This window comes from Mobula hypostoma, chromosome 7 (assembly GCF_963921235.1).
Source record: "Mobula hypostoma chromosome 7, sMobHyp1.1, whole genome shotgun sequence".
Lineage (NCBI taxonomy): Eukaryota > Metazoa > Chordata > Chondrichthyes > Myliobatiformes > Myliobatidae > Mobula > Mobula hypostoma.
Window position 1 is genome coordinate 45,356,836 of NC_086103.1, and position 26,525 is coordinate 45,383,360.

Below are 26,525 nucleotides of genomic sequence, written 5' to 3' on the forward strand. Positions count from 1 at the left end.
ATCACCGAGGACCTCACATGATCTGTACACACCAGCTGTGTGGTGAAAAGACACAACAGCACCTCTTTCACCTCAGATGGTTGAGGAAGTTTGGTATGGGCCCCAAATCCTAAGAACTTTCTACAGGGGCACAATTGAAAGCATCCTGACTGGCTGCATCACTGCCTGGTATGGGAACTGTACCTCCCTTAATCACAGGACTCTGCAAAGAGTGGTGCAGACAGCCCAGCACATCTGTAGTTGTGAACTTCCCATGATTCAGGACACTTACAAGGACAGATGTGTAAAAAGGGCCCGTAGGATTACTGGGGACCCAAGTCATCAACCACAATCTATTCCAGCTGCTACCACCCAGGAAGCGGTACCACAGCATAAAAGCTAGGACCAACAGGCTCTGGGACAGCTTCTTCCACCAGGCCATCAGACTGATGAACTCACACTGATCTGAACGTACTCTATACTACATTGACTGTTCTATTTATTATAAATTATTATAAATTACCATGATTGCACGTGGCACATTTAGATGAAGATTAACACAGATTTTTACTCATGTATGTGAAGGATGTAAGAAATAAAGTCAATTCAATTCAATCAGACCTCTTCTATTTTGCATGGCTTCCACCAATGCTAAGTTAGAAAACCATGGGGTCCTCTCATCCATATTCCAGAATTATAAGACCATAAGACAAGAGCAGAATTAGGCCATCTGGCCCATCAAGTCTGCTCCGTCACTCAATCATGGATGATCCTTTCTTTCTATCTCCTCTCAAACCCAGTTCCTGGCCTTCTCCCCGTAACCTTTGATGCCATGTCCAATCAAGAACCTATCAATCTCTGCCTTAAAATGTACCCAACGACCTGGCCTCCAGAGCTGCATGTGGCGACAAATTCCACAATTTTACCATCCTTTGGCAAAAGAAATTTCTCTGCATCTGTTTTGAAATGACGCCCCTCTTTCCTGAGTCTGTGGCCTCTTGTCCTAGACTCTCCCACCATGGAGAAACATCCTTTCCATATCTACTCTGTCTAGGCCTTTCAATATTCGAAAGGTCTCAATGAGATCTGCTCTCATCCTTCTGAATTCCAGCAAGTACAGACCCAGAGCCATCAAAGGTTCCTCGTATGATAACCATTCATTCCTGGAAACCTCCTTGTGAACCTCCTCTTGAACCCTCTCCAATGCCAGCACATCTTTTCTAAGATGAGGGGCCAAAAACTGTTCACAATACTCAAGGTGAGGTCTCACCAGTGCCTTATAAAGCCTCAACATCACATCCCTGCTCTTGTATTCTAGATCTCTTGAAATGAGTGCTAACATGGAATGAATGCTAACATAGCATTTGCCTTCCTCACCACCGATTCAACCTGCAAGTTATCCTTCAGGGTGTTCTGCACAAGGACTCCCAAGTCTCTCTGCATCTCAGATTCTGCATTTTCTCCCCATTCAGAAAATAGTCCACACATTTATTTCTACTATCAGAGTGCATGACCATGCATTTTCCAACATTGTATTTCATTTGCTATTTTCTTGCCCATTATCCTAATCTTATAATGTTTTCCGAATCAGTGTTTCACTGCTACCAATTACTCTCCCTTTAACAAGCCCAGACTAGCCTCAAACGACGCAAGCCTCTTAACGAAGGATTCCTTGCTAAGGCATGCAGCCAATAAATTTGTAGGTACTGTCATTCTTGGCTGAATGTAGCAATTATGCAAATAAGTCAGTAGCATGAAGTTACACACAGAGAATACCGGGGAAACTCAGCAGGTCAGGCAGCATCTATGGAGGGAAATGAACAGTCGATGTTTTGAGCCAAGGCCTTTCAAGAGTAAACAGAATGAGACTCCATTTTTAAAATTTGTTTACATAAGAATTCTGAATGTTATTTTTACAGGTGTCTGTGTATCGGAGAGAGGGATGTTTGAAGCTAACAAAGAAACAGGTTGGCAAAGACTGAGCTCATGATTTGGCACATAAACAGAGAATATATCTCAAGGGTAGATCTTGGATTCAGATGACACAAAAAACACCTTTCTTGTTTCAGCCTTTAAGGGGAATAATAATATTTGTGGTAACTAAATGTACAACTTTAACATCTGCTGCTGTTATGCAGTGATAAATGATTCTAGTTCAGCAAATACTGAGGTAAAGACACTTTATTCAAAACAAATTGTGGGAAACCAGTGACAGTGTTACAGAATTACCAGCAACATTAACCCCAAATCCAAAAATAGGAAGCTTTATCCATTTGTTTGTTAATGAACAATTATTTCTGATGATCAACTGTTCACTTGCAATAGCTGAAGAGTGGCTAAATAAATAACAAGTAAAAAGAGTCAATTTGATATTATCTGACTGATGTCCAATTTTAAATTGGACATGATAATGATAATGATCTGGACTATGACTGGTCCCAGTTCAGCAAAGTGAGCAGACAACTCTCAGTCAATGAAACATCAGGAGCAATCAACTTTGGTTCTGGCTCAGTCACAAATATTATTGATAATTAACCTGGTGTATGGAACAGTATGCAACCAAAATACAAAATTCCTAAACACTGTTGCTTAGTGATTCTGTTCTTAAATATTTTATGGCTATAACGTAACTCGAGGGCATTTGGTTAGAAAAGCTAAAACTGCACTAGTTGTCTGGACTTCAGAGTTCTGCAGCACCATGATTTTTCCTCTCATTTTTATTTTGGTTGCTGTTTTTCATAATGAACATCCCCACAAAAGTCACTGCTTTAAAATGGTATCAGGTTACAGGGAGTGTGCTTCCTGATACAGAGGGTCAAGTTCTGTCCTTTTCACAGGAGTTACTGTTACATTTAAATAAGGCTGCCTCATACGTACAATATGTATGATGCAAATAGAACTTATTACATTTCTGAATTTTACAATGCAATAGAATGCAAGTTTTTAAAAAAAAGATAAAACGCATGGTATCAAAGAAAAGACAAACCATCAGCTTCATGTAAAGTTTTTTTTTAAACAAAAGGATTGTTAAGAAGCAAAAAGATGTCTAATGATTTCAAGCTTACATTTTAAAGGTTATACGTCCTAATGACTTATTAAGTAGATTGAAAACAAAAGAACGCTATCTCAAATATAGAACTGAAATTTAAGCCCCAATGAGCAACAATTGAATTCTCTTGCTGCAGAGGGAGAAAAAGGAGATTGGAGACAGAAAACCTTAACCACTACATATATAGAAGAACATCAGAGAAAGAGAGAACCTTGCTTTAAACTAGTGTGGTTCAAAGAACAGCATTACGTAACTGTAACAGCACTAACTGGTATGGTTTACTGTTTGAATTGTGTAGTTATTGTTAGGTTAGAAAGCAATCAAAATTATTTACGTTAAACTATTAACTGTTTTAATAGTATGTAATATATTCTTACTCACTGAGCAAGCGCCTGGAGAACACAATCAGGACATGGAGACAGAAAGAAAATACATTTAGATTTTGCCTTTCCCATTCTCTTGTTGCTAAACTCCAATTTCAGCAGATTAACAAAAGGATGCCATACAGTGGGAAAATGGTTGAGCAGGAGTAAATCTATAATAAATATCCTCAGTCAGCCTATTCTGTATATTTCACAATATTTTCTGTTCTCAGTGCCTATCTTTTTTGCTTTTGTATCTAAATATTGTATTTCCATATTTCTTTAGCATTTATGAGACCCCTGTGAAAGCTGAAGGCTGTTAAGTAAATAGGCATGGTATGCCTTGGCAAAAAGCTTCACAGCTTAATAGGATATAACATAGTTAAACAAAAAGAAAATGTAACGATGCAATGTAATTTGGCAGAATGTGTACTTACGTTTATTAACTGAAAGTGTGAATGTTTTTCAAATTTTCTCTGTTAGAGCAGATGTTAAATACTGTATGTTGATTTAAATCAGTGCAACAACCTGTTTTTCAGCAGATAGGAATACAAAACCACACTAAAGTTCTAAATTGATTTAATCCAACTCCTTTGTTATGGTTAATACAGATTCAACAAAGAGAACAACATTCAGATCCATGTATTACGGAAAACATCATGCCCCAGTAAGTATGGAATAATATTAAGTTATTGTTTAATAAAACATTTGTATTTGTTGTTCAAATGAAGAATCTATAAATGCATGACAAAATTCCTCATAATTTTTTTCCAAAAGACTGATAATAACCTAAGCTTCTCAACCTTGAGTCATTGTATGATTTAAAGCTACTGTATGTTTTCCTAGTTTTACAATTTCACATACTGCCATAAAGAGATAAAAGCCCAGGGTTATTGAGTTTGTATGTTTCTCCCACGCTAAGTGGAGGGATAAATATTACGATTCATCTCTACTGGCCGCTTTGTTGGAATATTTTGTTTCATGTCTTAGCAACCAAACCGGACCACACCAAAGAAGGCGGGATCTAACCATAGTTCAGTATGATTAAAAATAGTTTCCTTTGACTTGTATGTTACATTTCTGGCTATAAAGCTCTGTACCCCATTTGCTTTGTTAACAACTTCTCCATAGTAACTGGTTATTTCAGGTCACATGTTTATTATAAATCTCGGACCTTTTCCAAAACCCACCCTTTTGAATTTCATAATCCACTTTTCTTCTGATCATCACACGTCATCATATTAAATATCATCTGTCACCACTGACATATTTTGGTCGTCAAGTGCAACTGCCTCTGTTCATTTGGTGCCAACTTTGAATATGATTGGTTTACAATGTGCCCCTGAGACCAAGTTGTAAATCTGAACAAGTCACAATTGAGGGGAGACTGTAAAACCTCCTATATACCCACACATAATAACCACAAATAGGAATGTAACATAACCGGATGGTTAGCTTTTATAGACAAATGAAAAGTATCAAGAAGAGAGAGCTCCTTTGTTGTTCTTTGAAACAGTAGTATGTGATTTTCTGGATACGTATATACAGAAGATGGAGAGCACTTTGATTCAAAATCGTATTTAGAGTTGTTGTACCTCAGAGAATGCTACATTCCCCCAAACCTGTATTAACCCAGACTTCGAACTGAAGCCTGAGAATGGGGTTTAAACCATAACCTTTAGAGGCAAGATTTTTATCCAGTGATTCACCTGGTGAAAGCATAGTACAAATTAAATACGAATATTTCTATAAAACAAAGTTATTCATTTCCATTTTATAAAATGACTCTTCTCATCAGGGTACAGAGGAAAGCAGCAACCTTGTCATTAACATTAGCCTCTTCTTCGGGAATTGAAAGTTCTGCGTGTCCTACGAAACCTCAGATGTGCACCAAACCTGTTCAGACGTCATCTGATCATACCCAGCAGGTAGTGAACAGCAATGTATTTGTTAAATCAGAAAATTACTTTAAACAGAGGTCTAGAAAACTGCTTCTCTTTCAACGCTTCAATGTAAGGGAGTAATATTTGTACAATAAATGCAATTTATCAAACTACAAGTATTGTCCAGATAGCAACAGTAGCCTAAAGTGACACATGGATCACAAGAAACTGGCATGAACTACTTTTAATTGCATAATTTAAAATGAATAATTTCCTTGAGAATTTTAAGGGAGAATTATAGAACACAGGAACATAGAATATTACAGTGAAGTACAGATCCTTCAGCCTACGATGTTGTACCGATCTTTATATCAATTTAACCCTATCCTCCTAGCCAGGACTGATGAAGGGTCTCGACCTGAAACGTCAACTGTTTATTCCTCTCCATAAACACTGCCTGACCGGCTGAATTCTTCCAGCATCCTGTGTATGTCACTTCCTTCCAATATGGCTCTCCATTTTTCTATCATCCATGTGCCTATCTGAACGTTTCTTAAATGCCCCTAAAGTACCTGCCTCTACCACCACCCATGGCAGGGCAGGGAGTTCCATGCACTCACCACTCCCTGTGTGAAAAACGTACCTCTGGCATCCTCTCTATACTTTCTTCCAATCAAAATAATGGAATTTAATTTAGCAAAACTACCTTTAAAAAAAAAACAAAATCTTCAGGAGAATGTTCCCCATTTTTCCAGAATGCCTTGAATCAAAAGCTTCAACTCAGTTATTTTATTAAGTCAAAACAATGGAAAAAAAACATTATAGAACTCTCTTGGCTTTTTACAAAGGATTAAAAACTATGTTTTTGAGGAAATTTTCCTATTTACTAATGAAAATATTTAAACTTTGAATTTCCTTATTTTTACAGACCAAAAGGCACCAGTTTCCTACTTATTCAGGAGCTTCAACGGGGAATGCTCCAGTATTTACAAAGGTAAATGATAGAGGATTTGTTCATTTTGATCTTTGCATTTTGCGATTCACACTAAGCTTTCACTTAATTTTCCATTTGCAGAACAACATTTCATTAATCCTTAGAGAAACATAACAATTTTCCAATTCTCTTCCTGGCTCCAGAAACTTTAGTAGTTCGATGTCTATGTGTGTTTGTGGCTTCAAACTTCTTTCAGAATTGTGGTGAATTATGGCATTATGTTGTGAGTGCAGACTATGCAAGTATATATTTAGATAGGTTATGGTTGTCCTGCATTTCTGCTGGGATGGTGCCCCTTGAGACTTGTCTACAGATCTTCAGCAATATCTTCATCATCACAACCTAAAGTGGACTCCCTGCTTAACTCTCAAGGTGGGAATAAAGTACACTGAAATGAAAACAGAGAATATTGGAAATGTTCAGCAGGTCAGGCAGCATCCCCAGGAAAATAAACTAAATTAACATTTTAGATCAAAGATCCTTTGTCAGATCTGAACAAAACTGAAACTTAACTCAATTCCTCTCTCTTCAGGAGTGCCTGACCAGTGTTTTTTCTTATTAGTTCAGATCTTATCCATCTGCATGAAAATCAAAAGAAAACTTATAGGTGTTGGAGAGTTGAAATAAAACAAAAAATGCTGAAAACACGTTAGAGGGTTAGGTAGCATCTGTTCTAAGAGAAACATAGCTTTAATTTCAAATCCAGAAGTACATCAGAACAGCTTCTGATGAAGGGTCATAGAATGGAAACAATAACTCCATTTCCCTTCCACATTTGTTGGCTAACCTGGTAAATATTTCAAATATTTTCTGGTTTTATTCCAGCATCTGTAATTTTTTAAATTTCCATTTACTGGAAAAGGATTGGATGTGTGAACGACAGTGGCTCAAGAGGACAGGCATTACCACCTTCTCAAGAACAATTAGGAATTCTTCATATATTATGCCCTTGCCAATGATGTCTTATGTCCTGTAAATGACTAAGTAGGCAGTCAGAACTGTTGAGCTTGCGTCACTTTTTAGATTTCTTGATGGTCTGGAATTCCCTCAAAGCTGCATAACCTCAAATTTTGGGCAAGAGAGTACACCAGCGCTTCCACTGAGGCTTCCTCACCAAACCCCCAGCACCACCCTCCCCCCAGCCCATTCTCATCACATTCCACCGCAACACCATCGGGAGGGTCCTGACCAGCTGCATCACCATCTAGTATGGGAATTGCAATGTATCAGATCACAAGACCCTGTAACAGATAGTGAGGACTGCTCAAAAACATCATCGAGGTCCCTCTTCCCCCCCCCCCCCATTTCAGGACATATTGTATATCAGAAAGGATGCATATACAGTTCCCACAGCCCATTTCCATCCTTCCCACAATCTCTCTGATCTCCTGCCATCAGGAAGAAGGTCAAACAGCATAAGAACCAAAACTGTCAGGTTGAGTAACAGCTTCTATCCCCAGCCTGTTAGACGTCTTACCACCCTACTACCACCGTCCACATATGCACACCCAGTCTGGAAGCCCTGCCCCCCACACTCCCCAACCCACAGACACACTCTCATCATGGACTGGTCTCCTTTCATTTTTTATTGCTGCTGTTTCATATATTTATGCTATGGCTTGTTTTATTAATTAGTGCCAGTAACATTATACTGTCTGACATTAACATGCATCTCACACTTTATGTCAACCTGTCAATCTTCGGGCCGTGCCACTTGTGCTATTTTGTGACTGTGAGTGCTGGATTGTATGCGTGCTGTGCGTGACTATATGGACTGTGTTCTACTCCTTGGCCCTTGAGGAGCAATGTCTCGTTTAGCTCAATGCTCTCCTATTTTCTATGCATCTTCTATACTCGCTTTGACTGTCAAAACATGGAGGAACCATCACAAACTCCTACAGCTCCCAACGATCCTGTGATTTCAGTCTCTGAGGCTGACATGACAGCATTCTACAGGAGGGTGAACCCAGGAAAAGCATCTGGCCCAGACGGGGCACCTGGCCGAGTAGGAAAGACCTGTGCTGATCAACGGAGTGGAGTGTTCACTGAGATCTTTAACCACTTGCTTCAGCAGTCTGCAAGACAGCTTCAGTTATACCAATGCCTAAGAAGAACATGGTGACTTGTCTCAATGTCTATCACCCAGCATCATTTACATCCTCAGTGATGAAGTGTTTTGAGAGGTTGGTGATGAAACATATCAGCTCCAGCCTGAGAAGCGACTTTGATCTGCTCCAATTTGCCTACTGTCACAATAGGTCCACAGCAGATACCATTTCATTGGCTCTTCATTCAACTCTGGAATATGTGCATAATGAAGATGCATCAGGATGCTCTTTATCAACTACAGCTCAGCATTCAATACCATCATACCCTGAAAACTAATCAATAAGCTCCAAGACCTTGGCTTCAATATCTTTTCGTGCAATTTCCTCACTTGCAGACCCCAGTCAGTTCAGATTGGCAACAACATCTCTATCATCTCAGGTGCACTACAAGGCTGTGTGCTTAGTGTCTTGCTCTACTCACCTTACACTTATGACTGCGTGGCTAAGCACAGCTCCAGTGTCATGATCAACCTTGCTGATGACATCACTGTTGTAGACCAAATCAAAGATGATGATGAATCAGCATACAGAAGGGAGATTGAAAATCTGGCTGGGTGGTGCAACAACTCTTACTCAATGTCACCAAGATGAAGGAGCTGATTTTTGACTTTGGGGAAGGAAATCAGAGGTCCATGAGTCAGTTCCTATCAGAGGATCAGAGGTGGAGAGGGTCAGAGCTTTAAATTCCTTGGTGTTATTATTTCAGAGGACCTGTCCTGGGCCCAGCACGCAAGTTCAATTGCAAAGGGAACATGGCAGTGCCTCTACTTCCTTAGGAGTTGACGAAGATTCAGCATGACATCTAAAACTTTGACAAACTTCTATAGATGTTCTATGGAAATTCATATTGGTAGAATCTTGTTACTATTTAAGTGATTATTATCCCTACTACTAATATTAATGTCAACTTGGCACAGTGGTTTGTCATTTGATTAAATATGGAAAGCAATAGAAATGTATGGTGGAGAGTACATTGACCAGCTGCATCAGAGTCTGCTATGGAAAGACCAATGCCCTTGAACGGAAAATCCTATAAAAAGTGGTGGATGCAGCCCAGTCCATCATGGGTAAAGCCCTCCCCACCACTGAGCACATCTACATGGAGCGTTGTTGCAGGAAAGCAGCATCCATCATGAGGGATCACCACTGTCCAGGTCATGCTCTCTTCTCGCTGCTGCCATCAAGAAGGTGGCACAGGAGCCTCAGGACTCACACTACCAGGTTCAGAAACAGTTATTACTCTTCAACCAACAGGCTCTTTAACCAAAGGGTTCACTCAACTTCACACCTGCATTATTGAAATGTTCCCACAACTGATGGACTTATTTTCAAGTACTCTTTATCTCATGGCTATTGGATTTATTCAGTATGCCCACAAGAAAATGAACCTCAGGGTTGTATATGGTGACATATATGTACTTTAATAATACTTTGAACTTGGAACTACATATTTATGGTAGATTGACATTAAACTTGAACTTGATCTTGAACTTTTGCATTGAATTCCTTGGATTGGAGCTTTATGAGGCAACCTTCTAATGCCTTGTGATCCTCAGTATAGTGTGAAACTGCATGAAGCAAATGTAGAAAAGTTCCGATTATATATATGGAACCAATCAGATCCTGAAAAGCAGGCTATGTTGGCCCAGATCTTATTCACGTTCAACCTGACCTGCTAGCACCCATTTCCATCAGTACAAGAACCTTCACAGGTCTTACTTGGGTAGCACAGTTGGGCAATCAACATCAGGGGTGCATTAAAAAGAGCTACCTTTCAATCAGAATGGAGATCAAGATTACAAAGGTAGAGCTTCATGGCATTCTCTGAGTTGAGGAGCAACCAATCAGCAAGAGGGATTCATCAGAAAGGGACAATAAAAATAACTTGAGTGCAAGAAGAGCAGCCATTGTGAGTGGTTTTGGTTTATCAGGCTTAGGTGAGATTAGGCTTGGGTGAGATAAAGTATCTTGTAAGTCACTATCTTTCTGTTCTTATCTGTTAGGGCATAGTAGTGTCATGAGAATAGGTCCAGGGGCAGTGTTTTTTACTGTATGTGGAATGTCTGTGAGATAAACACATCTACACCAGGTACATCGAGCTGCAGTTCCTGAGAGAACGTATTAAGGCTCAATGACCTTCGACCTTCAACTCGTATGGGAGAATGAGGAGCTATAAGGAGGTAGTCGTCCTAGGTTGCAGGACACAGGTAACTGGGTGACTGTCAGGAGAAGGAGGGGAAATGCACAACCTGTGCAGCGTACACCTGTGGCCATTCTCCTAAATAATAAGTATACAATTTTAGATATTATTGAGGGAGATGACCTACTGGGGGGAGCCATAGTGACTGGGTCTCTGGTACTGAGTCTGGTGCTGTGGCTCAGAAGAGCAGAGAGGTGAAGAGGACTGCAGTGGTGATGAGATTCCATAGTCAGAGGATCAGAGATGAGGTGTTCTAGGTGTGATGGAGACATCCAGATGGTATGTTGCCTCCCTGGTACAAGGATCAGCGATGTCTTGGATGGCTTCATCAAGGGGAAGGGAGAGTGAACAGCCAGAAGTCTTGGTACATGTTTGCACCAATGACATAGGTAGACAAAGTGAGGAGGTCCTGAAGAGAGATTTTAGGAAGCTAGATAGAAAGCTGAGAAACAGGACCTCCAGGGTAATAATCTCTTGATTGCTGCCTGTGCCATGTGCCAGTGAGGGTAAGAAGATGATTTGGCAGGTGAATGCGTGACTGAAGAATTGGTGCAGGGGGCAGGGGTTCAGACTTATGGATCATTTGGATCTCTTCTGGGGAAGGTACGACCTATACAAAGGGTACAGGTTACACCTGAACTCAAGGGGATCCAATATCCTTGTGGGCAGTTGGGCTGGAGTTGTTCATGAGGGTTTAAACTAATTTGGCAGGAGGAAGGGAACCAGAGTGATAGTGCTGAAGACGAAGTAGAGTAGCTGGTTTACAAACAGAGGCAATGTTTGTGACACTCTGATCAAGGAGAGCCTGATGATTGGACAAAATTGCAGTCAACAGGTTGAGTTGCAGCATAAAAGGCAGACAAAATCAAAAAGGGTGAATACAGGGCTGAAGGTGTCATACTTGAATGCGCACAATATATGGAATAAGGTAGATGAACTTGTAGCACAGTTACAGATTGGCAGGTATGATCTTGTCAGCATCACTGAATCATAGCCAAAAGAAGATTAGAGCTGGGAGCTTAATGACCAAGGATACACACTGTATTGAAAGAACAGGAAGGAAGGCAAAGGGAGTGATGTTGTTCTGTTGGTAAAAAATGAAATAGAATCATTAGAAAGAGGTGACATAGGGTCAGAAGGTGTTGAATTATTAAGGATAGAACTAAGGAACTGCAAAGGTAAAAAGACTCTGATGGGGGTTGTATACAGAGCCCCAAACAGTAGTGAGGATGTGGTCCACAAATTACAACAGCAGATAGAAAATTCATGCCAAAAGGGAAACGTTACAATTGTCATGGGGGATTTCAATATGCAGGTAGATTGGGAAAATCAAGTTGGTGCAGGATTCCAAGAGGGGGAATTTCTAGAATGCTCATGAAATGGCTTTTTATAGCAGCTCATGGTTGAGTCCACAGGGGGTCAACTTCTGGATTGGGCCTTGTTCAATGAACGGGAATTGATTGGAGAGCCTGAGGTAAAAAAAACCCTTGCGGACGAGTGGTCATAATATGATCGTATTCGCCCTGAAATTTGAGAAGGAGAATGAGAAGCTAAAGTCAGCTAAAATCAGTATTACAGTGCAGTAAAGGGAATTACAGAGTGGGCCAGAATTGATTGGAAAAGAACACTGGCAGGGATGATGGCAGAGCAACAATGGCTGGAATTTTTGGAAGCAATTCAAAAGGCACAGAATATATAGTGTGCCTATAAAAAGTATTCACCCCCTTTGAAATTTTTCACATTTTATTGTTTTACAACATTGAATCACAGCAGATATGGCTTTTTTGACACTGATCAACAGAAGAGACTCTTTCATGTCAAAGTGAAAACAAATCTCTACAATTTGGTCCAAATTTATTACAATTATTAAACATAAAATAATTGATTGCATAATAACTCACCTCTTTCAAGTCAGTACTTAGTAGGTGCACCTTTTGGCAGCAATTACACCCTTGAGTCTGTCTATTGGCTTTGCACATCTGGACACTACAATTTTTCTGCATTCTTCTTTATAAAACTGCTCAAGCTTTGTCAGATTGCATGGGGATCATGAGTGAACAGCCCTTTTCAAGTCCAGCCACAAATTCTCAATTTGATTGAAGTCTGGCCTTTGACTTGACCACTCTAGAACATTAACTCTGTTGTTTTTAAGCCATTTCTGTGTAGTTTTGCCTTTATGCTTGGGGCCATTGTCTTGCTGGAAAACAAATCTCCTAAATTGCAGTTCTCTTGCAGACTGCATCAGGTTTTCCTCCAGGATCTCCCTGTATTTTGATGCATTCCTTTACCCCATCCCTTCACAAGCCTTCCAAGGTCTGCTGCAGAGAAGCATCCCCATAGCATGATGCAGCCACCACCATGTTTCACGGTAGGGATGGTGTGTTTTTGATGATGTGCAGTGTTTGGCTTATGCCAAACATGGCATTTAGTCTCATGGCCAAAAAGCTCAATTTTGATTTCACCAGACCATAGAACCTTCTTCCAGCTGACTTCAGAGTCTCCCACGTGCTTTCTGGCAAATTCTAGCTGAGATTTCATGTCTGTTTTTTTTTCCCCCAACAGTAACTCTCTCTTTGCCACTCTCCCATAAAGCTGCAACTGGTGAAGCATCCAGATAACAGTTGCTGCATGTGCAGTTTCTCTCATCTCAGTCACTGAAGCTTACAACTCCTCCAGAGCTGTTATAGGTCTCTTGGTGGGCTCCCTCACTAGTCCCCTTCTTGCAGTCACTTGGTTTCTGAGGACAGCCTGCTCTAGGCAGATTTACAGCTGTGCCATATTTTTTTCCATTTCTTCATGACTGACTTAACTGTACTCCAAGGGATATTCAACGACATGGAATTTTTCTTGTATCCATCTCCTGACTTGTGCTTTTCAATAACTTTTTGCAGAGTTGCTTGGAGAGTTTCTTTGTTTTCATGGTATAATTTTTGCCAGGATAATGACTCACCAGCAGTTGGACCTTCCAATTACAGGTGTATTTTTACTACAGTCAATTGAAACACCTTAACTGCACACGGTGAGCTCCATTTAACTAATTATGTGACTTCTAAAACCAATTGGCTGCACCAGTGATGATTTGACGTGTCATATTAAAGGAGGTGAATACTTATGCAATCTATTACTTTTGTATTTTATATTTGGAGTTAATTTAGATCACTTGGTAGAGATCTATTTTCACCTTGCTATGAAAGAGACTTTTTCTGTTGATCAGGGTCAAAAAAAAGGGCACTGTACAGCACAAAGAGGAAGAAGTATTCTAAAGGCAAGATGACTCAACCATGGCTAACAAGGGAAGACAAAGCCAACATAAAAGCCAAAGAGAGGGCATATAATAAAACAAAAAAATAGTGGGATGTTAGAGGATTGGGAAGCTTTTAAAAACCAACAGAAGGCAACTATAAAAGTCATTAAGAAGGTATCAATGGAATACAAAAGTAAGCTAGCCAATAATATTAAAGGGGATACCAAATATTTCATCAGATACATGAAGTGTAAAAGAGAGGTGAGAGTGGAGAATGGATTGCTGGAAAACGATGCTGGAGAGGTTGTATTGGGGGACAAGGAAATGGCGGACAAAATGAAGAAGTATTTTACTTCAGTCTTCACTGTGGAAGATACCTGGTGGAAGTTCCAGGTGTCAGGGGTCATGAAGTGTGTGTAGTTACCATTACTTGGGAGAGGGTTCTTGGGAAACTGAAAGGTCTGAAGGTAAATGTCAACTGAACCAGACGATGTACACCCCAGTGTTCTGAAAGAGGTAGCTGAAGAGATCGTAGAGGCATTAGTAATGATCTTTCAAGAATCACTAGATTGTGGAATGGTTCTGGAAGAATGGAAAATTGTAAATGTTATACCACTCCTCAAGAAAAGAGAGACAGAAGAAAGGAAACTATAGGCCAGTTAGTCTGACCTCAGTGGTTGGGAAGATGTTGGAGTTGATTATTAAGGATGTGATTTTGGGGTACTTGGAGGTACATGATAAAATAGGCTGTAGACAGCATGGCTTCATCAAGGGACCATCTTGTCTGACAAATCTATTAGAAATCTTTGAAGAAATAACAAGCAGGATAGACAAAGGAGAATTGGTTGATGTTGTGCACTTGGATTTTTCAAAGGCCTTTGACAAGCTGCTACACTTGAGACTGCTTAACAAGCTACAGGCCTATGGTATTGCAGGAAAGATATTGCATGGATAAAGCAGTGGCTGATTGGTAGGAGGCAAAGAGTGGGAATAAAGGCAGCCTTTTCTGGTTGGCTGCCAGTGACTCAAGGTGTTCCACAGGGATCTGTGTGGGGGCCGTTTCTTTTTACTTATATTTCAGTGATTAAATGATGGAATTGATGGCCTTGTTGCAAAATTTGCAAACGGTATGAAGATAAGTAGAAGGACTTTGTGAAAGTAGAGAGGCTACAGATTTGGACAGATTTGGAGAGTAGGTCAAGTAGAGGCAGATGGAATATAGTGTTTGGAAGTATAAGGTCATGCACTTTGGTAGAAAAAATGAAAGGGCTGGTATTTTCAAACTGGAGAGAAAATACAAAAAACAGGTGCAAAGAGACATGGGAGTCCTTGTACAGGATTTCTTAAAGGTTAAAGGTTTGCAGGTTGAGTCTGTGCTGAGGAAGACAATTGCAATGTTAGAATTCATTTCAAGAGGACTAGAATATAAAAGCAAGGATGCAATGTTCAGACTTCATAAAGCACTGGTGAGGCCTCGCAAGGAGTATTGGGAGCAGTTTTCGACCCTTATTTTAGAAAGGATGTGCTGAAGCTGGAGAGAGTTCAAAGGAGATTCACCAAAGTGATTCTGGGATTGAAGGGCTTTGCCACAGTGGGGCGGGGGGGGGGGGGGAAGGAAGGTGTTGGGATCAGACCCAAATGCAAGACACAGACACTGAAGTACCAGGAACAGGACTTGACTAGAGAACTAGAGTTAGGGACAGGAGGACTGGATGCAGACAAGGAGTTGGGACAGGAACAGACTAGGCTAGGAAAGCAGGACCAGGACGAGGGACTGGGAACAAGGAGCTTGGGCGTGGACTCCGAGCCAGAGACTGGACAAGGACCCAGAACTTGGGTCTTGACTTGGGCTTGGACCGAAAACTAGGTGAAGACGTGGCGAGGCTCGGGTTCCTGGAGGCTAGACAAGGACATGACAGGGCAAGGGTACTTCAAGGCAACTCCTGGGCAGGTGACAGAACTCTACTCCCACAGAGGCAAGGACAGGGAGGGATGGACCCAACTAGGGTAACAGCAATCAGCCTGGCTTACCCAACAGAGGCCAGGGACAGGAAGGGAGCTAGGTCCAGGGTGGCTCCAAGACTCGAGGCAGCCGGTAATTTCGGCAGGCTAAGGAACAGCCAAATCCAGATCCTGATGACTGCACTAGCCTTCCACCAGTGGGTGGTCCAAGGGGAGATCTGACGAGACAAACCAGCCACCACACTCGATCCCAGGGCCACTTATATTCTCAGCCCCAAAATAAGCATCAGGTGCTTATGGTTAAGTCCAACCGAAACAAGGGACAGCTGGAAGACCCAGAGTCCGGAGTCTGCGGACCGGACCATGAACCGGAATGCAGACCTCAGACCGGACTATGACAGCCTTGTCATATGAAGTGCATTTGATGGCTCTGGGCCTGTATTCATTGGAATTCAGAAGGATGAGGGGTGACCTCATCGAAATCTACCGAATGGTGAAAGGCCTCGATAGAGTAGATGTGGAGAGGATGTTCCCTATGGTGGGAGAGTCTAAGACCAGAGGACACAGCCTCAGAATAAAGGGGTGTCCTTTTAAGATGGAGACGAGGAGGAAGTTCTTAGCTAGAGAGAGGTGAATCTATGGAATCTGTTGCCATAGGCAGCTGTGGAGGCCAAGTCTTTATGTTTAAGGCAGAGATTGATAGATTCTTGATTAGTCAGGGCATGAAGGGATACAGGGAGAAGGCAGGAGATTGGGGCTGAGAGGAAAAATGGATCAGCCATGATGAAATGGTAGAGCAGACTCAATGGACGAAATGGCCTAATTTTGCTCCTGTATCTTATGGCCTTATACTGCTTCACAGTGCCAGTGATCAGAATATTGCTACTGCCGTCAGTAAGGAGTTTGTACATTCTCCCTTTGACCATGTGGGTTTCCTCTTGGTGCTCCGATTTCCTCCCACATCCAAAAGATACATGAGTTAAGGTATGGATTTAAAGAAGGAGCTAGTAATCCTTGGTGTTAGTATTGACAGCAAGCTGGTGTGGGATAAACACCTTTCCACTATTTCAAACAAGGCTGGACAAAGGCTTGGAGATCTGCGGAAAGTAGCATCCAAACTAGACAAAGAAGGCAGAGCTATGGTTTACAAAGCCCAGGTACAAAGTATCATGGAGTATGCCTGCTTATCATGGATAAATGCCTCACAGTGTCTTCAGCCAGCTTGATTCCATTCAAAGAACGGCTCTCAGGATTATAGGTGTAGATGAAGCCACAGCTCATGAGAAGCTAGCCATCAGTAGCTTACACCACAGACGACAGGTTGCTGCAGTTACTGTGCTATACAAAATGCACACCAGCCACAGCCCTGCAGACCTTCGCGCCATGCTGCCTTCATCTTATGAGAGACAGCGCACCATGCTATCAAGTTTATCTATGCCTGCTCATGCTGTTTCTATGCCTGATGCGAGAACCTACACACTGGATAGAAGCTTCCTTCACTGTATTATCAGAATTTGGAACAGCCTTCCAGATGCTGTGGTTGGAAACATCCGTGGCGATGGGGTCCAAGCCTTCAAGAGTCAAGTGCACAAACACCTATCATCTCTGGGAGGGAAGTCACATGCTTCTTCATAAGCTATCATGAAGGGGACCAGGATGGCAATGCTTGGTTGTTGGTAGGTAGGGTTAATACCTGACTTACAAGAGCACTTGTGAGTTATGCTCTGGCTGGACTTAGTCCTTAAACTGCTGGAGAACAGTGCGGAAAGAATAGGTGCTGTTTTCTCCTGATATTGATTAGTTTTTAGTTCCAAGTGCTCCTGCCACGTTTTGTCACCCTGCAACCTTATCCTTCAATCTCTTTGAATTATGGAGTATAAATGTGTATAAATGTCTCTCTCCAGCAGAATTCATCATGATCATCATGACTCCAGTATTTCTACTATTTTTTTTAATGTTTCTTAATTGTACATATGGTTTTTTTCGTGTTCTATCGCTGAGCAGCAGTGAACCATCTGATTGGCCTGTCAGAGTTCTCTTTGGGAACTAGTTGACTTGATCAGCATTTCTGATCTGGCTATTGTTCACGATTACACTTAATAAAAACAGAAGTAAAGTGTGGCTATGCTATGTTGGAGCTGGAAGCTGGTGACACTGTTGTGCTGCCCCAGGAGGTTCTCAGACTGTTTGTTGCTGGCACAAACAATGCATTTCACTGTATGTTTTGATGTACATTTGATAAATAAAGACACTTTTATTTGCAAAGACCTAACCATGTGGATTCCCAAATTTTCAGTAGTATAAACTATAAGCATATTAATTTGTAATGCCATTACCATTCTTCCTCACAGTTAGGAGTACTGATGAATTCACTAATTGAATTGTAAAGCTTAATAAACTACAATAGCAATGGCAAAGATCCATATTGGTAGGACCTCGCCAACTTAATATTTAAGTGATTATTATTCCCATTATTAGTATTAATTTCTACTTAGCACAAAGGTTTGTCATTTGATTAAGTATGGAAAGCAATGGAACTGATAGCCCTTGAAGCTTCTATAAAGTGAAAAAAAACATTCTGTATTCACAATGCTGGCATTCACTTTAAAGCAATATTGCTAACAGAAACAAAATAAATATTGTGAAGCTTACTGTTCAGATCCTCCCACATGAAAGTATTTCTGAAGTGATTGTAAAACGATATGAGCAGCTCAAGGAAAACTTATAGGTGTCCTGGGCAATTGGTGGAAAGCAGCCAGAGTTATTTTATTACTTATGTTGATATCTAGGGCATCTCACATATCACACTGTTTGCAAAACAACTAATATTTCAAAGTGCAAATGCAATTTTAGTTTCCTTGGGCTTTCATTTATGAAATTTAATATAAAATAACAAGATATTTGCTGGAATGCCAACAAATTAGTTATCTCCATTAAGTCGTCTCCTGAAGATTATTAAACATCAACAATATTAGGGACAAAGGCAACTGAAAATATTGTTGAAGAAGATTCATGAGGAAACCAGCAGAAATTCAAAAACTGAATAGTCATAAGAGAAAGTGGGTGTTGAATGAAATAATCACATTTATAAGATTGTCGCATCAGTTCTCTGGCTTTTTTTTTCCCCCAAGCAACCTTGAGGAAACTCTATTCCTCTCCAATAAAGAAATTCTGTTCCTCTCTCTCTCCATCAGTTTCTTTTACCATGTTAACCCTCGATGGTTACCTTACCCTGTCTCTCTCTGCAGCTAAAATTGCTTGACCTTTTATTTATTTTCCAGTTCTGATGAAGAGTTCTTGACCCAGTGTTGATCATTTTTCTTCCCACTGATGCTGCATGACATCAGTGCTGTGTGTTGAGTGTTTCCAGCATTTCCTGGTATTGTTCTAGAGTAACAGTACTACAGAATTTTTGCACCAAAACTTGATTTTCACAAACAGCTTCTTTAAGAAATGGCTGCTATGGTTTGTAGTTTGGTTTATAATATAATCAAGTAAAATAGTGTCTACTTCTTGCAGTGTTTGCAGAATGTCACATCACCAAAGAGTCAGTTGGTGGTACTGGAGTGCCGAGTCCAAGGTTCCTCCCCTTTAAGTGTGCAGTGGTACAAGGAGGAAAAGTTAATCAAGGACTCTGCAGATTTTCGAATTTTAAGGAAAAGTAAGCAATCTCATTTTAAAGGATTGTTTCTAAAGATCAGTGTAAAGTGCTTTTGGATATTTTTAATGTTTGTGTTGTCCAAGCCACTTCCTTTTCATTTATAACTGAATTCGATCACATAGAAATTTTATACCAATGTGCCAGCTGCTTGGTTTGCTAGCATTTAACCACTCATCCTCGATTTGAAAGTTAAAATCCTACCAACTACCCTCAGAAACCTTGTGAATTTTACCCTTAAAACCCACTAACCCACCAAATCCAGTAAAAGATTTCACTCCAGATGTATTTTATAAACCACATATGGCTGAAATCAAGATAGATCACATGATTAGATGTGAAAAGTAATAAAATACTGTTTGACCCTCAGGTTCACGTTTAAATGATCTTATAATTTTTACCATCACCACCTTTTTAATATGCTCATTACTCTAATTGTATTTAAAATATGAAAAAGAGAAAGACTACTTTACAGCCCTCCCTAGGTAATGAATGGACTCTATTTTTACAGACATGTACTGTGTAAGTTGATTTTGACCATAAGTTAGAAAATTCACAAAAAAAATCACTTGATATAGTAACCATGCCTCCACAGAATTATAATGAATGCCATCAAAAGCACATGACACTTCAGGAAAGAACAATTACTGTGAGTAGAGAGGGGAAACTAGTTCTGCTGTTATTATGAATGTTGGCTATACATACGTAAGAGTTTTGAATTTTACAATATAATGAGCTTGTTTGTACGTAGGGGTGTCCATAAGTCAGGCCTTTGTAACTGTGTTCTAGGTTATTACACAGTGAAAGAGCATTTCTTCTCAGCTTCTTCTTCTTACTGCCTATTACATCACTGGTGTTTAGGGCAGCAATGAAGGGCCACTATCCCTAGTGGTGTTCAGGGCTCCTTTACCATGCCAGTAGCTTACTTTCGGTTTTCACTACTGTTACTATAAATGCAAAGCAGTGGCAATTTAAAAAATAGCACAAGAAAAGCTGTGTATCACCACCTTGGAAAGTTTCAAAATAAGATGAATGCTTTGTAAACTGCTTCTTCTCATCACTGTGCAAATTATCTCAGTAATTACAAATGAAATCAGTGTACTTTAGATTATTGTAATTTATTATCGCTGTCACATCAACACAATTTCTAAACATCTTGTCATATTCCAGTGATTTCCAGGATCTTATTTGTAGAAAAGTAACGTTTTTGTATCTTCTTTCTGTTCCATACATGTGTCTGACTTGTAGAGGCTTGTTTAACAGCAATACCTGGTAAGTATTTTATTTTATATCTAACATTATTAAGGTATAGAATGATACAGAATATATCTACATGTAGTGACCTTTACCATAATATAAGACAGAGATTTCAATTTTAACACCTTCTAAGTAATTACAGTTGAGAGTTAATTACTTGTAAATCTAATACAGTGAAGTGAGTTATTATTGCTGTACTCTTTAGTGTTGAAATGACTGCCATTTCAACATCCTTTAATAAACGGCAAACAAGATTGTGATTCTTGTGTTGATGGAAATAGTCTCTGGCAGGTGCTTGGAGCCTCCGACAGATGGCCCTCCAGAATGGTAAACCTTACAGTTCTTACACCCAATCAGACCAAGGAAGATCTCTCACAATTCTGCATTTATTTATTGTAGCCTTTGACTACCTTTGGTGTCTCTGCTTATTCTTCAGGTTTAAAGTATCAAGAGAATCATTAAACACAGACATCATCCTACTTGTTGAATTGTATTCATTGAGTTAATGGTCTTAGGATAGTTGTTGGGCACATTGCTTGGGATATTGATTGCATCTTTCAAATACCTATTTGAAATACCTACCTCAAATAAGCTATTGTATATCCTAATGCAATACTGATTGTATCTTTCAAATATCTAAGTCATTTGAAATTTGAAATACTGTAAATTCTAAATGAAAACAGAAAATGCTGGATATGAGGAAAGTCAGCACCTGTGAACAGAGAAACAGAGTTAGTGTTTCAAGCTGTTCATCTTCTATCAGAAAGAAAGGTCACTGATCTGAAATGTTAACGCCATTTCTGTCTCCAAGGCTGTTGCCTGAGTGATTGTGCATTTGCAGCAATTTCTTTTTTATTTATCTAAGTAATCTATCCACATTAAACTTAGGTTTTGTGATGAAAAAAAAAATCGGCATTTGACAGCCTCTTACTGATATGTAATAGAGAAACAGAAAATGTAGAAAGTGAATCAGTGTTGCCTTTTCCGTGTATTAACTCAACATGAGTGTTTTCTAAGTTTTATAATGGCTTTATAACTTCGATTGCTTGGAATCCACTAACTCTGACTCTGACATCAAAGCAGGGACTTTGGCTTCAAGAGGCAACCCTGAAATATTGTACTTCCTTGCATGCTTCTGAAACAGCTGTTTTTTTTTAAATTTGTGATTATTTATTTCATATGCTTTCTTCCTCAAATTCATCTGACTTCCAGAATTTCCAATATTCTACTGAGTTGAGAAAGCGTCGAATAAATAGTTGATCCCTTGTGCTTCTGCAAGGTTGCCAGGACAGTAGGGTTCAGTGAAAGAGGCACTGATAGCAATTCATGACTCTCCTGCTCCATTTAATAATCTGTTTGCACTTAGTGTGCTGCTTGTAAGTAAAACAGTAAAGTTGTATATTGCGATATTGAGCAGATTAATTGTGCAGATTTATGTTCCTTAAGGTTATTACAGCCAGGTGTGATAATGGGAACAAGCTCCCACTACCTATTAAATGCCCTTAAAGGTGTGCGGCTGAAATAGTCTCTGACAACAAAGTCAAGCTCCTGGCCTTCACGTGTGGCTTAGCTACTAAGCTCGGCGGGATTGTTTCTACTGACAGGAGAAGAGGCAACGGCGGGTTAGTGGTGCCTTAAAACCAGTCACTTCGGGCAGGTGGGGCTCATCAGCCATGGCTGGCAGCTCATCAAGGAGAAAGAAAACTCTGATCTCAAACTTCATCTGCCTTGCGGTTATACCCACTCATGGGGAATGCTTCGAAGTAAACCCAGATGGAAAAATCCGGAGCTGGAATCCCTAAGGTTGTCCTACATTGAGTTCAATGCTGAGTGGCAACTTCTGCGATGCCACTTTTGCCAAGCCATATCAGTCTTTGCTGTTCCTTTGGGTTCATTCGATGTGTGGAGAGGGGAAACTTGCTTCTTGTACCACAGCTTGCTCTCCATATTGTACTGCCCAGGTTTGCATATCTAGACAGCTAGGTTGCAGTATCCATGATCGACAGAGGCCTCAATTTTAAAGAAAATCATAGGAAAAACTTACAATGCTATAATACCACAGGTACCAAGTTTTGTAATCTGATCATTATTTTACCCTGTCACAATGCCCCTGATGTGCCTTTAATAAGTGTCATAGGAAAGAATAAAGTATAACCAGTTACGATACTGGAAATTGTTGGATTAGTTTAATTTGATCTATTAAACAATTAATAGTGAAAAAATACAAAAAAATCTATTTATCTTCAATTTGGGATTCTTAAAAGTTCAGAATTGGCGAAGGGTGAATTGGCGAAGGGTGGATATCCACTAAAGGTAGATGCTGAGAAGATATTTCCCTTCATGAAGGAATGTAGACCAGGAGATAAGTTTCAGAATAATGGATTCTGAAGGTAGAGAGGAGAAGGATTTTTCTTTCATCAGAATCTTGAGAACTCTCTATGCCAGAGTGCTGTGGAAGCAGTCTTGAATATATTCAAAGCCAAGAGATATGGGATTTTGAACTGTAATGTAACAAACAGGAAAATGGAACTGAGTCCAATCAGATCTGTCCTAAGGTTAGTGAATAGTAGAGTAAAAGCAAGCTTGAACAGCAATATGGTCCGCTCCGGTTCCTACTGCTTATGTTCATCATTTGGAGGATATAAATCTGGACAGAATAAAAAGGTATGGGCAAAGTGTGCAGGGATCTAAAATCCAAGGCTGAGAATTTTAATATCAAAGCATTGCTTAATTAACTGGTGTAAATCACTAAGTATTGGATTAAGAGTTAAAAGGGGTAATATCTAACAACATTCTTTCTGTAAGTTTACTTTTTGAAAATGTCACAGGATTACAAATATACATATTGATGGCACTGCTATAAAGAATGTCCTGTAGTGAACTGGGTCAGATGTGCAATAATCTTTAAAATGATTGACAACAGTTTTCTTGTACCATTCTTCACTGTACAACTATAATGATATTCATTTAAAATCAGGACAAAATATTTAACAAAATTAACTTATTGAAATTTTTCTATTTATTACAGAAGAGGTTTGCACTCTGGTAATTACAGAAGCCTTTCCAGAAGATTCGGGCTTGTACAATTGTGTTGCTACCAACAAAAATGGTGCAACTTCATGTTGTGGCCAGCTCACTGTCTATTCAGGTACAGAATGCACACTCCATTGAAGTGACTGTCAGGCAACCTCTAAACATTCAACAAAAATATATTCAGGCATAGGATAGAAGCTACCATGGTTACTGACAGGTATTGGGATAAAATCATCTCTGTGAAAGGAAACTTAAACATTGCTGGCTGTACTCAACAATTCAGGCAGCATCCATGGAGGGAGAAACAGGGTTAATCTTTCAGATTGATGACCATACGTCAAAACTAGAATAAGTTTGAAAGTAATTATATTTTGTGTTGCAAAGAAGGGACAGGTTTTTTAGGAAGTGGACTCCACAGCCCCGTTTATCTTTCCCTCTCAATTTACAACATTCAGCTTGGTTTTCACTGAAGATGTTCACCAGCCATGTGCCCCTAACTAATTATTTTCATTGTTTATTATCATCTCTGTACACCTAACATCCAGGAGCTCTAGTTTTAATTCCCTTACCTTTCTTCATTCTGGGAAGGTATCTAGTCCATACCTTAAAAGCCACCCATTGTTTACCTATCAGTATTGAATTACACTTTATCCTGACCAGGTCTATTCTCATTCAGTGAAGATAGCCCTCCACTGATCTAGAGTGCTGGTTTGGATTTCTTATACCTAATCAGCTATTTCCAGCATTCTCTGTTTTATTTCAGATTTCCAACATCTGCAGTATTTTATTTTTGCACCATTGTGACATTGTATCTCACACACACACACACACACACACACACACACACGGAACACAAGAACTCAAAAGTCACATATTAGGTATAAAGTTTACTGCAAACCCTATAGTTTTATTATTAATGATGAACATCAAATTTTCATTTATATGCTATCACTAATGTAATTTTTAAATGTCTATCACTACTGCAGTTTTCTCCACCAGAACATTTAACAAAATACATGAATATGCACTCCATTAAATCAAAGATGAATTCAGCCAGAGATTTTCAATACATCTGGTTGAACCTTGGGAAATGAAACACAGGCATGGGATATCCAGTTTAAACAAAGAGACCGAAGATGGTTTAAATAAACACAAAGGAATTAGAAATACTCAACATATTAGGCAGCATTAATGGAGAGAAAGAAACAGTTGTTTCAGAGATTCTGCAGGTACTGGAAATCCAGGACAACACACACAGAATGCTAAAGGATCTCAGCAGGTCAGGGAGCATCTATAGAAATGAACAAACAGTCCATATTTCAGGCCACGACCCTTCCTCAGGATTGGAAAGGAAGGGGAAAGACACCGGAATAAAAAAATGCAGGAGAGGAAGAAGGACAAAGTAGAAGGTGAAGTCAGAAGGGTGGGAAAGCTAAATGGCTGGAGAAGAAGGAATCCGACAGGAGAGAAGAGTGGACCAAAGGAGAAAGGGATGAAGGAGGGCCACGATGGCCAGATGATAGGCTGATGACGAGAAGAGATAAGAGGCCAGAGTAGGGAATAGAAGGGGGAGGGGAAAATAGAGAAAAAAACAAAGCAGAAGGTGAAACCAACATTCATGCCATCAGGTTGGAGGCTTTTAGACGGAATATGAAGTGTTGCTCCTCCACCCTGAGAGTGGCGTCATCATGCCACAAGAGGAGCCAAGGACCGAATGGGGATAGGAATTAAAACGGATGGCCGCTAGGAAATTCCAATTTTGGTGGATGGAGCAGAGGTGCTCCACAAATGTTTCAGACTGATTATTAAATCTTTTCACTAGACAAACTTCCCAAATTTTATTTGGGCTGCCAATGACATGGTAATATCGAGGAAGAGTTAATTCATGGCCACACCCTCATCTGAACCTACAAAAGCAGTCCAAACTTAAGATCTTAAACCAATCAGAAAAAGGAAATGTATAAAAGGTGGACTCAATCCTAAACTTGAAAGAAAGTGAGGCAATGTAGCACACAAGCCAATCTGAGTTAAATAGTCCCTATTCTGCCATATAAGATATTGTTAGTCCACACCATGAGTAGTCTCTTCCTTGTCATGTCAGTCTATGACTTAAGAAGGAAAGGCCTAGAAATTCTACCACACTGCAATGTTGTATGACGACCTAAGACACAGGAAACACAGAAACACCTTACTTTGGCATTTTAACACCCATCTTGGTCAGTTTTCTCCTAGTGGGTTCTCCGCTGGAATCAACTGTTGATTCACTGGGACATGAATGGGGGTTGGTGAGGGAAGTTATGATCATGGGAGAGGGAAATGGTGATCAAGGCACCATGAAAGGGATATAAGAAAAGGAAGGAAACAACTTACCTTGACAAAGAATGGCTCACACTGAAAAGGCTCATGCCCAACCTCCCAGTGGTGGCATCACGATTATCAACTCTGGATGCAGGAATAGGCTATGTCGTGAAAGGACTGCTAGAAAATTTAAGGTGTGTGTACTTAGTGAACAGTATTTTAATAGTATAAAATTATGAAAATGACATATATTCTGCACTGTATGTACATTGATTGAAATCCCTCCAAAATAACCAGCCCCTATGCAAAAGCATGTCATGCACACAAGGACTGTGACTCGATATTTGGACAATTGCAGTAATAGTGTGAAGTAAGTAAATACGAAGTACCAGAATACACATAGCAATCAATTTTCCTCAAACTGAAAGACGTAGAGCATATCAACATTATACATAGCAATCAAATTCCTAGGCCAATGAATTTCTAAATAAATACTTC

The 26,525-nt window shown here is 39.9% G+C and overlaps 1 protein-coding gene across 5 annotated transcripts in view; it reads left to right on the forward strand.

Moving 5' to 3' along the window:
* The window catches only part of myot (myotilin), a 158,017-nt gene that overhangs the window by 35,363 nt on the left and 96,129 nt on the right, over positions 1-26,525 (forward strand). For 3 of the 5 annotated variants that reach the window (XM_063053363.1, XM_063053359.1, XM_063053361.1), the window contains exons 2-7: positions 4,002-4,057; positions 5,189-5,318; positions 6,202-6,267; positions 19,301-19,442; positions 20,688-20,711; positions 23,725-23,844. In XM_063053363.1, the coding sequence (XP_062909433.1) occupies positions 4,050-4,057; positions 5,189-5,318; positions 6,202-6,267; positions 19,301-19,442; positions 20,688-20,711; positions 23,725-23,844 (490 nt within the window). In that variant the 5' untranslated portion in view covers positions 4,002-4,049. Of the gene's footprint in view, positions 1-1,898; positions 1,947-3,164; positions 3,300-4,001; positions 4,058-5,188; positions 5,319-6,201; positions 6,268-19,300; positions 19,443-20,687; positions 20,712-23,724; positions 23,845-26,525 lie in introns of all 5 variants that reach the window. The other 2 variants (XM_063053360.1, XM_063053366.1) reach the window with 2 other exon arrangements.